A 13,779-nucleotide genomic window follows, 5' to 3' on the forward strand; every position below is an offset into this window, starting at 1 on the left:
CACACCACATACACGCAGACAGAGATACGGTCGAGGATGCTGGAATACTAGGAATCCACGATTATTCAGTCGAGTAAGGCCACGTCCTCTTGGGCTACGGATATACCCAGCTAGGTCGTGATAGAACCTTAAGTAAAAAGCTTATTTTCTCCACTCTAAATGAAGATCATGAAGCTAGTTATGAGCTCTTGTCGGTCGTTATTCTACCCTCTCTCCCTCCTCCGTGCCGACATCCGCCACCAAAAGCTAATGGGAGAGAAAAGGGGAATCGTCCCCGCGGACTATAGTAACAGTTGCAGTTGACTATTTTATGATTATGACCGGCGATGCCTCCAGAAGCGTCGATGTCAGTGAACAGACGACGGTACAGGCGAGCCGCCAGGAGACAAGAAGCTAGGTGGGTGCTCATATTTCGAGTGCCAGCCAGTTGATATCTGGGAGTGCAATATTTGGAGCGCATTACTGCCAGAAACGTTCCACCCCAGGTCCTCGATGTCTGTGTGGCGTGTGGCGGGATTGCAGGTTGACCATTATTTTTAGGTCGAGATGACACAGATGCTTACACTGGGTCGATTCTTGTGCGCTTTTTCCTTCTTATTTCATCTGATGGCCAAGAAACCATTTCAATTTCCGCACACTCCCAGTTCCTTCACCAATACTCCAAGCCCTGGTGCGCACCAAGAAGTCGTTGGATGATAAGGGAAAGGTATTGGGCAAATATATGAAACTATCTGCAAATCGGCGGACCAACTTGAGGTACAGAGCTTTATCCCATCAAGCAATGTCAACAAACGATTATTGTTAAACGAATCCGTGCAGTACGAAAAAAAAAACAAATCACTACTTACGGTCTTCACCGACGCAGGACAATCCCGGAGCAGACGGCACATTTGGAAATACTGAAATGAAACAACAAAACGAAATAAACGTTAGTATGCATTAAGTTACAAGTAAAGTAGGTGCACTTTTTGCAACATAAGTTTAAGTTAATATCATTGCAAGCAAAACCAACAAAAATACATCCTTCAAAGGTTACTAACGCCTGGCACACATGAATGTCTCTTTCGATCGTACAATCAACTGCAGGAAGTTTTTGTTGCGCACTTCAAATATCTCAACACAAATTATTATTTTCTTCACTACCTACAGTCTACCCGTCAGCATATCCCAGTACATCCAGCTTCACCGAGGGACTTTGAAGCGCAGCACCGTAAGTAGGTACTTGCGGTAAGTAATACTTTTCGTAACGGATTCAGTGCCCATTTTCTCGCAGATGTTGGTTTGACGGGTGGTTGGGGGATGGTACGCGTTCCAGTTGGTGGTTCGTTTGAGTGCAAACTTTTGTGCCACGACGTTTCATTCTTCATGATTGTTTGACTCATTTTTTACCCAAGAGATTCCGGAACCGTATCACTGGGGAACTTCTTATCGAGATAACATCTCGGTGGACGCTCTTCTGATATTATGAGATGGAACATGTAATGAAGTTGTTTTGGCAGACTTTTACCGTAAATGGAACTAAATATGAAAATATAAAGTGCGTTCAAAGCAGTGAAACGTTAGAAAATAGTGATTGTCTTGGCAGATATTGAACTGCTCAATCAGAATTGTAAAAACATATCGTTCGATAATTCTTCAAAACTTCACAAAATCTCTGAAACGACAAAAAGAAGGTTCACACACACGCAAACACTCTTGGAACCCTTTCCTTCTTCACAAAGTGTAACGATTTTTCAATCCCTAGCAATAAAGAGGGCATAAATTAAGCTTAAAAGCTTCGATAACAAATTGCCAGCAATTCGTTGCACCGGTACCCACCGACGGCAATGCCTGCGAGGTAAACGAATCGAACGCTTTTTTTATCGCTCCATTGCGTTTCTACTGAAAGCTTTTCGATCCACATTTTGCCTTGCTTTAGTGTAATGGAAGAAGAACGGCTTTGAGAGGGTTTCGGTACTGTCGATAGCCATAGAATGTCGCGAGTTTCAATCGCACGACAAGGGTATCTGATTCCAATATTCCAAGCCTGCCAGTGTTGATGCAAAACCATAAGAGTTAGAAGCCTTTAAAATATGATCACCAAAATCTTTACCACGAAAAAATCATCTCACATTCAATGCCATACACTTCACTAAACATAACTTTTTGCCCTTCCCTGTTCTATTTCATTTTTCCAGGTCATGAAGCCATCGATACACTCGGTGCTGAAAATAGTGTCCATGCAAGCACTTTTCAAGAAGAAGAAAAAAAACCCACTGCAAAAAACGCGAACCAACGTTCAGAGTAATCTATGATAGCACGGTTCCGAACATGACTCTGCAAGGGCCCGAAACGATGATCTCATTTTACGAAACAATCAAACCATTGGTAGCGTCGCTTTTTCCCGCAGCCTTCGGTGTGAAACTGACACGTCCTCAGGGAGTTTAAAATGCCATTACGGAAGGAAAGGTTCCATCATTGTTTCATATCTCCCATAAATCACATCTACATGACTAGCACCGCAATCTCCGGTGGGTTTATTAGATTTGAAAAAAAAGGAAGAATAACAGCCACGAGATTAATCATTGACCCATAATATGCTTTTTATTTGCTCATCTTTGTGCAATAGAGTGTTCTTCGTATGGACAACGCACTGATGAAATGTAATGTTTATTACAAGTTGACTGCATTACCCCTTTCGAATTTTCACAAAGAATCCGAACATGCATTCTTGTAGAACGATTTTAAAACAATGTTATAATTTGTTACCTTTAAGGCTACATACACAAGCGCGTGATGCTACCCCCTGAAACGATAGCGCGCCGTTACCTGTCGTCGATTGATGGACGCAATATTTGACATCTAAATCAATGGTTCGTAGTACGGTAGTGCGTGGAAATCCTTCCACGTGTTGCATATCAAACGCAATGAAATAAAGCCGTTTCTAACTTGCACAAACCACATTCTTTTGAACAACAGGCCTTTCAATACGGGGCGCCTCCTGCTATCTATGAAGACATCTTGTTTTGACTCGCAGAGTTTCCCTTTCTATCACTAATAACAGACTGCATCCTGACAAGTGATGCGAAAATTGTTGCACCAACGCAAACAGAGAACTACCGTAGCATTCCTTTTGAACGACGTAATCATACGGCGTCCACACGAACGAGATTCCATAGTTTCTAAACGACCCTACAGGTGATCGGTACACGACCAGCTAGAGTTCGCAATCGGTTCGCAAGAAAATGTTCCATCCATCCCGATGGATGGCAAAGTGCCGCGTGTGGTATGCAGCGACCTTTAAGTTTTCGGCAGATGCTGACTATTTCTTTCTCGTTCAACCGCTCTGCCGATCGCTGCAACTGTTTGGCAATCCAGTGCGTTGCCTGCAGGAGTTCGGTACGGTTCGTGGCCTGTTCGTACAGCTCTGTCGGTTCCTGTTTTTGCTACCGTACGCTTCATTCGCGTTAAAATCTTACTGGCAGCTAAACCATCCGTTAGATACTAACAATTCCATCCTTACGTATGGATCATTCGTGATTTACATGCTTTGGGCGATTCTAATCTGGGTGCTGAACCATTACGAGCACGAAATGAGTGAACTAAGGCTCTTTTTTAAGAAACCCACCTACCAGGAGCAAAGCGATTGGGCTCACCGAATCCGTGCTGGTAATTATCGTCGATGGAACTGGATGATACTCATGTTCTATCTGTTTAACGTCATAAACGTGTCGATCTTCACGCTTACCAACGCCCATAACAGGCAGTTTCATTTTCAAACCCGGGGTGAAGTCGTGGGACCGTTTTATTTTCAAATCATCGTCGAAATTTTCACTGGCTACTTGAGCTTGGGCTACTTTGTGCCCTCATAACGTATAACGCTCATAACACTGCAGTTATTTCGAATGGAGATGCACATTTTAACCACAACCCTTAAGCAAGCGGCCAATGAAGAGCAGCAGCAACAGCACCACCAACATGCTGTCAACATCCGCTGCGCATACCGTTCGTTTTGCAAGCAGTTTTACGCTAACATTCGGCGCCACACGGAACTATTGCAGTATGTAGTAGTAGCAAGTGAAAATGTGGTGTCGGTAAGAGATGTGTTTTAAAAGCTGCTTCTTTGCGATTTGTCATTACAGATCCATTGCCTCGTTTTCGAAAGTGTTTAGCCCTATCAGTGTGGTGCTGTACTATGGAGCTCTCATTACAATAACATGCACATGCTTTTACGTAATGAAGCATGACGTTTCTACAACCACAGTCTGCTATGCAGGATTTGCAGTTTATATGCTATTCAATACGCTACTGTTTTGCAAAAGCATCGATAGTGTTAATGATCTGGTAAGGTGTATTTTAATGTTTGACAATTCTTCGCTGAGATTAATAAGCAATCAACTAAAATCATCTCTCCTTCCTTTGCCGAACAGCACACGGAGGTGGGATACATTATGTACAGCGAGTACTGGCCAGCGACGCTACAGTATGCGGACCAGGGCTTGTCAACCGAAACACTGCGACCCTTGCGCCGCAGTATATTGATCGTTTTGCAGCAAACTTTGCGACCGCTCCGATTCGGTTACGGCGTGTCCGGTTCCCTTTCGATGCAAAGATTCGGAGAATTCATGCAACAAATTTACTCACTGATAATGTTTCTAGCTCAGCTTAATTAGAACAATAGTTTTTGACATTATCGTTAGTCACGTAGGAGTTACCAAGTGTGCAGTGTTCTTCATTCTTATAAGAAAACACATCGTGTGTCGGCAATGTTAGTTTCACTGAAGACTCTGTTTGTTTGTTTTTTCCCTGTTGGACACCGTGTTCCTTGCGTTTGATGTATTATTCGTAACAACTATGCCAATTATCTGCTGTTAATTATCGTACGTATAGAACAACATTTTGTCACCTGCAAATACTGGTTCTTGTCTCCAGTTTGTCATCGATTCTAGTCGTATCAACACGCATTTACTACTGCACACTATGTGGCATCACCTGGTGCATTTGTGGTTTCAGTTTCTACTTGGACGATTCATCACATTCACCGACAGTTCAGACTACTTCGGTCTGTACAAAACGCTGGCCACAATATCGGCCATTCACTACGATGCGTCCTGCTGGTTCGATCGAGCGATCTGGATCGTCTACCGATCGCTGCCAATTTTGGTGAACATCTCCTACTTCTACAAAGCCTATCGGCTCATGCTGTTTCCCGAAGACAACACCTCAGCCGCCAGCGTTATCGCATCAGTGTGGGGCTTTACCGAGGGAACGCTACGCATTTGTCTCATAGAGCTGCGGTATGGCACGCTGGCTAGCATAATGTCCTTCCTGAACGAGCGATCGTACCGGCAGCAAGATTCGCTGGTGCGTCAGCAACGTGCCACCCTGTTCGGCGAGAACAACCGCATCCAGCTCATTCTTGTCGCCACGATGCTGATGGAAGCGATCTGGTTCATGACGACGCAGCTCTTCAGCCGGGATGCCTTTATGCTGCAAGTGAACGGACACGTGGTGGACAGCATAGCGGTTCAAATTCTTTACGGTCTGCTGTCGAACGTGTGGGGCCTAATCTATGTGCTTTCCTTTGCCATATTCTACATCATCATGAACACTCTGCATCTGGAAATGAGCATTCTGCTGGACGGCATTACAAATGTACAGTTCACGGTTATGCGACGGTTGAAGCAACGAATGGAAACGCTAGCTGCATCCGGACATTCCTCAACTATAGAACAGCAAGTTTTCTGGAGCATTCTACAGCCAGAGCTGAACAGCCACATCTCACGGCACGTTGATCTACTTGAGTAAGTATCCTTTAATTGTGCTTCTGCTGTTTTCAACTCATTGTTACGTTAATTTGTTCTTCATCCTCAAGCAACCTCAAAGAGTTCAGCTCTATTTTGGGCCCATTTTCCTTCGTACAGTACTATGGTACCTTTGCGCTGATTGCCGACTGTGGATTCATCCTTTCCATAGAGGGTCTGTCGGCAAACGGTATGATCTATCTGCTGTTCGTTACCGTATTAGTGTTTCAATCGTTCATCCTTTGTCGCGGAATCGAGAAGTTAAATGATCTGGTAAGAAACTGCAATGATATGATTGCTTTTTTAACGAACCAGAGTTATTTCTTATTGCTTCACCAACTCCAGAACGAAGCCATTGGACAAGCCCTGTACAGCGGGTTTGACTGGCCCGACATGCTTCAGTACGATCATCGCTTTCGCCGCCAGTACGTAACCGCGCGGCATACGTTAATGATCGTTATTGGCCGCTCCCAGAAAGGATTCCAGTGTTCGTACGGAGGTCTCGGCAGCATCTCTATGGAACGCTTCGCTCAGCTCATGCAGAAAAGCTACTCGTTGTTAACGATTTTACTACAGTTCGCCAAGTAAAAGCTACAAACATGGGAACGCATCCAACCACAACAACTAGAACAAATCACTATGCTGCACTATACATCCAAACACATCTGTTAGTAATCGTTGCTAGCGTTGGTGCACAAAGCAAAGCACACGCTTCGAGATTCGTACGTTCTTCAAATATTTTCAGAACCTAACCTATAGGTAATTGGTGACCAATCTCACTGTACTACTACATCACACTGCCCACATTGCATTAGTTGCTGGTTTATACAAATACAGCTGATACTGATACACGTTTACTTTCATGCTAGCCAGCTCAAGCCGGCCCTCGAACACCATGCTTTATAAACAAAACCCAGTAGATGAATGTTGTAGTGTACTTATCGATCGGTGTGACACTCCGTGTGTCACTTATTTTTAAATCACACTGCAGAATATATAACGCTATACACCTCCACATACCTAAAAAGAAAGAAAAACAATAAAAAAAACATTAGTTTTGCACTCTTGCACGAAAGAAACCATTTTATTACATTTTTATAGAATACATCCGAACCAAAACGATCAAGCATAGCCTCCGAATCTATCATCTTTTGACAAAAAAATGTTAGTCCACAAAAATAAACAAACATTAAGCTCCGCCATATTTTAAACGCCTGCCCCTAACACGTCATCGCTAATAAGAACAGATAATTTGATCGGTAAACAAATCCGTCCAACTGTTAGCCCTATTAGCTCTCAATCGAGACACACACACACAGACACACAGACCCATTCCAATACTACGCACCCTTGGGTGCCCTCGAATAGTGTCGGTAGCCCCGGAACTACTTGCACACATACGCAGCACGTACACGACACTCCTATGCAGCACGGAAAGATGATTGATTACCATCAATTTGAAGTCAATAGAGCGCGAAACGCGGTTGACTGTGCGCTGCCACCTCGCCCGCATGAGGCCGTTGGATAATTAGAGCCAAAATTTGGTTCGAACATCGAACGATCGTGTGGTTAGTTTTTGCACCCTGCCCAGCTGCGAGATGAGACGGCCAAGAAGGCGGCAGTAGGGAGAGAGAGATACAGAGGGCAGGTTAAAGCGATGTAACAACCAAGGTAGCTATAATTGAGATCTTACACCATGGCTGGAAACGCTTGCGCTTCTAATCGGATCACTTCAGGCTAATCGTTTCGGGTGGTAATTTCATTTTACCGGGAAACCACACTAAGCGAGCATGCGGTGTCATCACTGGCAGCGGTGTCTTGCCGTGGCTTTATAAACTAATCCGCCTAGTGATGCGGTGTATGGCATTTCAGCAATTTAGTTTATTGAACGTTGCTGCTACATACACGCACACACATCAACGCTCTAAATCAGTGTAGTAGTTGACATTAATGGAGCAAATAATGATTGATTTAGATTTAGTCAAACCATTGCAAATTATGGACTAGCAGTAGCTTAAAACCGATAAAGCCTATAACATTGTTTTTCAATTTATTTGCGCTTAGCTTGATCGATTTAGAACGCACAATTGCTGCTTAGTACAACCACCTGTCATATACTAACATTCTCCAGCAGCAACAACGGGGGACGGTGTCACGGCAGCTACAAAGTACGACGAACCGTAGTACAGGCTGGCATCCATGAGGTTCCACATCGTTATGCTTCCGCCACTGCTTTGAGGCAGCAACCGCAACAGCAATTTACAGCAAAAATCTGTTACACGCCGCGAGACTTATCGGCTTCGCACACACTTATCGCTATTGTTTTCCCCCCGCCCTTAGCAGCTTGCAATTTCTCACGAGTGACTCATGTTGCGCTCACACACATTTCTAGAACTACATTGCTGGCCAATAAACGGACAGCAGTTGTAGCAAAACACGAGTACAGATATCACAACAGCGCACCTGTGCTACATTAAAGTTAACCTTAAAAAAACGACTGCAGCGACCTTCGAGTCAGCTATTCAAAGATGATCCTGCACCTTTGAAAAATATATTCACTCGTTAGAATTTCGATTATTGCACACAAACAACAACAAAAACTAGCCCGGATTAGTACATCGAACGGCACACACGCTTCTTCTAAGCAACCTATCCTACAGCTCGCGAGACACTAACATCGTCTAACACTCCCTGACCGAGTTCCAAACAAGCACATACACTTACAGGGCAGCCACAGTATGTGTGCGTGTGAGTTGGTTATCACCAAACTGGCCACAATCCCGAAAAGAGGCTTGCAGCGACGTGTTGACACTGCTTTGCACCGATCTAAGCAAACGAACCCGGGGCCGATAAGAGGAGCGCGCTCGGGTTACCCAATCTACAGCACCTCACACAAGATTGGATGAAAGTGAACGCGCGTGGGGTGCGGGGTGCGGCACAGGTGTCGAAGTATTGTATCGGTTCATCGCCGGTACACCCCTTTGGTGTGTGTTGTGCAAGTGTGTTGGATCTCTGCAGCACACATTCGTCGCCGCTGATAAACGTGAAATATAGCTCAGCTGCGATAAAACGACTATCGTCTAACCGTGCAACGGATGGTGGGCGGTTCTGAGCGAAACAATTGATTTTGCAAGTTGCATTAGAATGTTGCAGAGCGTTTGGCAGGCATGTTTATTAACAATGAAGAACGTATACAGTAATTGGTTGGCATTTAAACCACCTCAAAGCTGGAAAAGTTTTTTAGGTTACTATGCAACGAAGAAAGCTTTCCTTGGAACGATTAATATCGATGAGCCGGGTACATAAATAATGATCAAGTTCATCTACTTTCCCACTACCATATTTATTACACCGGCAATCCGGTCGCCAAAACCATCCGATATCCGTAAGTATCCATGCAGAATACTTAAAACCCTTTAGATTAGATTCCTGGTAACAAATATGCCCGTCGCCTGTTTACATCATCTCTACCATCCAGAAAGGCTCAGGGACTGTTGCTTCTTTCCAATTTTTCGATGATTTTTTTTACATTCCCCAACTCTCGCTAAATCAACCCTTAACTCAAATTTATGGCAACACTTAGGACCGGCGTCCTTTGTAAACTTCATTCTTACTACCACATCTGAACGGATTTTGCTTAAGAATAAATCATCATTTAGCCACCGCTTAACGATGCCTATTTGGCGCGGTAAAATAGAGTGGAACAGAGGGAGAGAGAGAGTGCCCTGCAGGCGTACTTTAATACAATGATGTATTGCTTATCAAAACGATTATGAACATTGCGGAATGGGAGCAGTTTGGAGAACATTCAAAGTTCGACGAAAGGAAAAGAGCGGAAGAAATCAATCTTCCAGATACAGTTTACGCATACGCGATAAGCTATTATATGTAAAATAGTTTTATTTTTAATATTTGCGTCATATAATCTAAAGCATCATGAATCAAAACTAAAACAGCAAAGATTTAAATTGCCCAAAAGCTTCAAGAAATGCCAAAAGTAGGAAGATTTAAGACATCCATAGCTTTGATCCTTCGCAACAATCAACATCTTTAGAATGGAAAAATGATATGCCACATGTCACTAACGACTGCGATTCATAACTGTTCGAAGATGAATTCATTACGATAATAAACAGCATGCAACGAATCAACACATAATAGCTGGCGTTAATTCCACATTGGCGTCAATCGTACCACAGAAAACAAACCAGCCAGCGTGTACGACAACACAGAAAGAATGATAGAACCCAAAGAACAACTAAAGAACAAACGCTTCATGGTGAATCCCAGCCGGCGATCTGCGAACTGGAAAGTCATCCCGCTTCTAGCGCACCAATCGCGGTGTAATTGGCCTTGGTGCTCAACACGCCGGGCGACACGGCAAATCGTTCAGGTTGGGAATTTCGCTCCACTTTGTTTCAAGGTCGTATGGACCACGGAAACAAGTACGGGGGACGGGACAATTACTTGCACTTTGTGTTGGAGCTAGTTCCCGGGGATAGAACCAGAAGAAGACAAGTCCCGCGTGCAGAACGCAAACCAATTCATCTTCCATTGCGTTGCATCGCATTCATCGATCGGAAACATTCATTTGAAGTAGGTTCGGGGCTCCCCGACCGCCGACGGTAAATGGGCAATAACCAGTTTTCTGACGTCACACGCTGTTGTGTGTTGTACAGCGATTGACAAGTGTAGCGTAACGATTCAACTGATTTGAAGCGAGCGTCATCTTCAGCTCGTATTTTGATCGTGAACCGTCTGCACTCGATCATTTGGAACAAGGTGTTCATTACTTTTTAATTAAACAATAAATAAAAATTGTTCAAATTCAAAAAGGAAACATACAAATCATTAATATTCATTTTATCTACAACACGAACCTGTTGCTCAACGAAATGCTTTTTGCTATTCCACTATGTCACCTGTACCACCCTGTGACAAGCAATTCCCTGTGATGCGGCTAGGCTGGCACACGATCCATCGCCATTCACCGTACCCCGCCACAAGACCTGTTGTCATTCTGAATCGGCGCTGAAGAGGAAGAAAAAGCAGCTCACGCACAAGAAGTACCCATCGTTGATCGTTGTTCCACCGCGCCACGATCGGTCCTGTCAGTCGCTTTAGTACGGCGTACCGGTGCGGACGTCTTCGGTTCGATTCGATTCGGGGTGGGAGCAGCAAACGTGCCGAAACATGATCGTGGTGCCAGCGTTACTGCTGATTGTCCTGCTGGGCGGTGAGGGAGCTCCCCGTACGGAGGCCTATCAGGTGCGAAAGGAAATCAGCTTCAACTGGATACGTGACAGCAAGGAGGTGATCAGAAATCAAACGGTGAGTATCCGCAGAGACAACGGACCCCAAAACCGCGGTGGGAATCATTGCTGACGTGTGTATTTGTAACTTGCTTGGTAGGCTGTGCTGCTGCGAAGAGATGGCTACGATGCGGACCGGCTACAGGTGCGCACCGACGACGGTTACCTGCTCACGGTGTACCGTATGCTGCCCAAGAAATCCCGGCTAGGGGTAGTGCTGATGCATCACGGCATACGCCAGTCGAGCGATATGTGGATGTACCTGGGACCCAAGCGCTCCCTAGCCTACCAGCTGTACGAAGCCGGGTACGATGTGTGGTTCAGCAACTCGCGTGCCTCCCCCGAATCCGACGGCCACGAACGGCTCGATCGGGACAGTGACCATTACTGGGACTTTAGCTTCCACGAGATCGGCACCGAGGATCTGGCGGCGGTGATCGACTACGTGCTGGCAGCGACCGGCCGGAAGACGCTACACTTTGTCGGATATTCGGAGGCGGGGTCGGCCGTACTTGCCCTACTCTCCGAGCTGCCGGGGTACAACGAGAAGCTGGCCAGCGTGGAGCTGATGGCACCGCCCGCCTTCATGCAGTACGGTCAGTTTGCCTGGATAGCGCGCATGGTACAGCCGATACGGGCGCTGTTCCCGTGGAGCGTTTACTACACCCGAGATGCGTTACCCACGCAGATCTGTACCCTGTTCCGCAACGAGTGCTGCCTGCTGTTCGGCCAGATGAGTGACCGTGGGACGGACAATGGTACGCGCACGGAACGCTCGCCGGGTTCGTCGTCTCCGGCCGGTCGTGCCGGTTGCTTCGATCTGGAAGACGTTTCGCTCAAGCAGCTCGAACACTACCGCCAAATCATTGCCAGTGCACGGTTCCAGCAGTTCGATTACGGGTACGCGGCCAACCTGCATCGCTACAAGCAAAAGACACCGCCCGACTACTGTCTGTGGGATGTGACGGCCCGGGTGGCGCTGCACTACGGCAACAAAGACAAAACGGTCGACTGGCGGGGTGTCGAGCTGCTGGGCCGACGGCTGCCGAAGGTGTCGGAGCTGCAGACGATACTGTACAAAGGTTACAACCATCGCGACTTCTACCGGAACCCGAAAGCGCAGGCAACGGTCTACGCGAACATCTTGAAGTCGATCAAACGCCATGCGTCAGTACAATAAATCTATGCTGCCTTTTAACGATAATGGAGAGTGAGTCTGACGTGGTCTAATCTATTTATTTTTTTCGATACACTCTTGAGACGAAACCCTTACTTCCACAGTGTCTCTTTCACGTTGTTGATCTTCCTATCCACTGATTTCTGGTTGGTATTTATGCGGAGCAGGAACTGGTTTTTCGATAGGGCTCGCCGCTGGAACTAGCCCACCCATTTAAAGCAACCAATTTATGCTCCCCAACACGTGTGCATACCGGAGCGCGCTTCCGTGAGCCGTTTTCTTTCTCTCTCTCTCTCTCTCTCACACACGCTCCAAGCAAGCTCGCTTCAAAACCATGAACCTTCGTCAGTTCGAGCCCAGACATTACAGTTTCAAGGTTACGCCGGTGTTTGAGCGAAATGAAGCGAAAACGCCTAATCCAAACACACCACACCACATCCAGCAGCTGAGCGGGACGCGAACTTTTGTTTGCGAACGAAGAAATTATTGCCCATCGTTGCCGGGGCGGCCTTCTTATTGCCGAGTTGCGCTCTACAGCCACTTTCCTCTCGGGCCAGGGCCAAGTGCATCTTTTGGCAACTGCTTTGTCTTCTTTCTCTGCTACATCGCCACCGCCGTAATCTAACGCAAAGGGAGAGTGTGTAAAAACGTGAGTAACTCGCCCGAAAAAAGTGAATCAATGGAGTGTGCGCGCCGTCGACACGATGGTCAAGTGTACTGGTTCGTACATGGAAGGACAGAGACAAGCGCCGGACAAGGTGTGCCATTGCATTACCCGGGCGTGTGAAGTACAATGCACAGTAACACACACATACACCCGGGAGTTTGACGGGCTGCGGCGAGAGCAGCTGTCGTGTTTGTTGATCCGTTTGATGGGTTAATTGACGCGCGTTTTTGGGTTGTTTTGGCTGTGTGCCTTTTTGAAAGCCTCTTTATGGACCCGAATCAATCGAGACCCTGTGGCGGGCCTATTTGGAAGGCTTCGCAAACCAATAAATAACACTCCGCTAGAGGATGCTCCGCTTTTGCATTTTATCTCTTGCGTGAAGGTTGATGGGCACTGGACCTTGGTGGAAGCTTTTTGTACCATCACGGTTAACTACAATCAACTCGTCTTAAATTGACGCAATAAACCGTTCTAAACTTCCAATAAAACAACTACCAAGAGACAACTAATAGAAACATTGTTTAACATGTAAATCCAAGTAATGAGTAAAACAGATAATGCTACATCGCTGCGTCTCAAAAGACCGGTAATTCCTATCAGAATATTCCCTTACTTTTCTACCCTTCTTATCGTTCAGACGATGCGCACACAAACTCATCTTGATAACAGCGGCAAGCAAGCCCTAATCCTGTTTAATTCATTTATCATTCTCCTTTCCATACTTCCATTCATTGCCCTTCCCACGCCTACACGCCCCACCCATTCACCCTGTCTTTCGTCAACAAGCATACTCTTCTTGTTGACATCCTGTTAAGACTCTTATCTAAATACAACTACCCG

General features: G+C 45.8%; 3 protein-coding genes across 16 annotated transcripts in view; 2 read left to right on the forward strand and 1 right to left on the reverse strand.

Moving 5' to 3' along the window:
* The window catches only part of LOC121598524 (atypical protein kinase C), a 104,739-nt gene that overhangs the window by 29,322 nt on the left and 61,638 nt on the right, over positions 1 to 13,779 (reverse strand). For 11 of the 12 annotated variants that reach the window (XR_006005587.1, XM_041925516.1, XM_041925519.1 and 8 more), the window contains one exon: positions 849 to 899. Coding sequence is in view for 11 of the 12 variants with exons in the window: in XM_041925516.1 (XP_041781450.1) it covers positions 849 to 899 (51 nt within the window). In the remaining variant the exon portion in view is untranslated. Of the gene's footprint in view, positions 1 to 848; positions 900 to 7,905; positions 8,487 to 13,779 lie in introns of those variants that run through there. The other variant, XM_041925517.1, reaches the window with a different exon arrangement.
* On the forward strand, positions 3,857 to 6,669 carry LOC121598526. 3 transcript variants are annotated; one of them, XM_041925523.1, is made up of 5 exons: positions 3,857 to 4,039; positions 4,122 to 4,323; positions 4,410 to 5,783; positions 5,855 to 6,056; positions 6,129 to 6,669. In XM_041925523.1, the coding sequence occupies exons 3-5, from the start codon at positions 4,960 to 4,962 to the stop codon at positions 6,369 to 6,371; spliced, it is 1,269 nt and encodes a 422-aa protein (XP_041781457.1). In that variant the 5' UTR covers positions 3,857 to 4,039; positions 4,122 to 4,323; positions 4,410 to 4,959; the 3' UTR covers positions 6,372 to 6,669. The 3 variants fall into 3 exon arrangements, with proteins under 3 accessions (XP_041781457.1, XP_041781455.1, XP_041781456.1); XM_041925521.1 differs by having other exon boundaries at positions 5,855 to 6,669; XM_041925522.1 differs by lacking the exon at positions 3,857 to 4,039 and having other exon boundaries at positions 4,080 to 4,323; positions 5,855 to 6,669.
* On the forward strand, positions 10,824 to 12,303 carry LOC121598527 (lipase 3-like). Its single transcript, XM_041925524.1, has 2 exons — positions 10,824 to 11,114; positions 11,196 to 12,303. The coding sequence occupies exons 1-2, from the start codon at positions 10,977 to 10,979 to the stop codon at positions 12,273 to 12,275; spliced, it is 1,218 nt and encodes a 405-aa protein (XP_041781458.1). The 5' UTR covers positions 10,824 to 10,976; the 3' UTR covers positions 12,276 to 12,303.

The sequence above is a fragment of the Anopheles merus genome, chromosome 3L, assembly GCF_017562075.2.
Source record: "Anopheles merus strain MAF chromosome 3L, AmerM5.1, whole genome shotgun sequence".
In the NCBI taxonomy this organism is placed as follows: domain Eukaryota; kingdom Metazoa; phylum Arthropoda; class Insecta; order Diptera; family Culicidae; genus Anopheles; species Anopheles merus.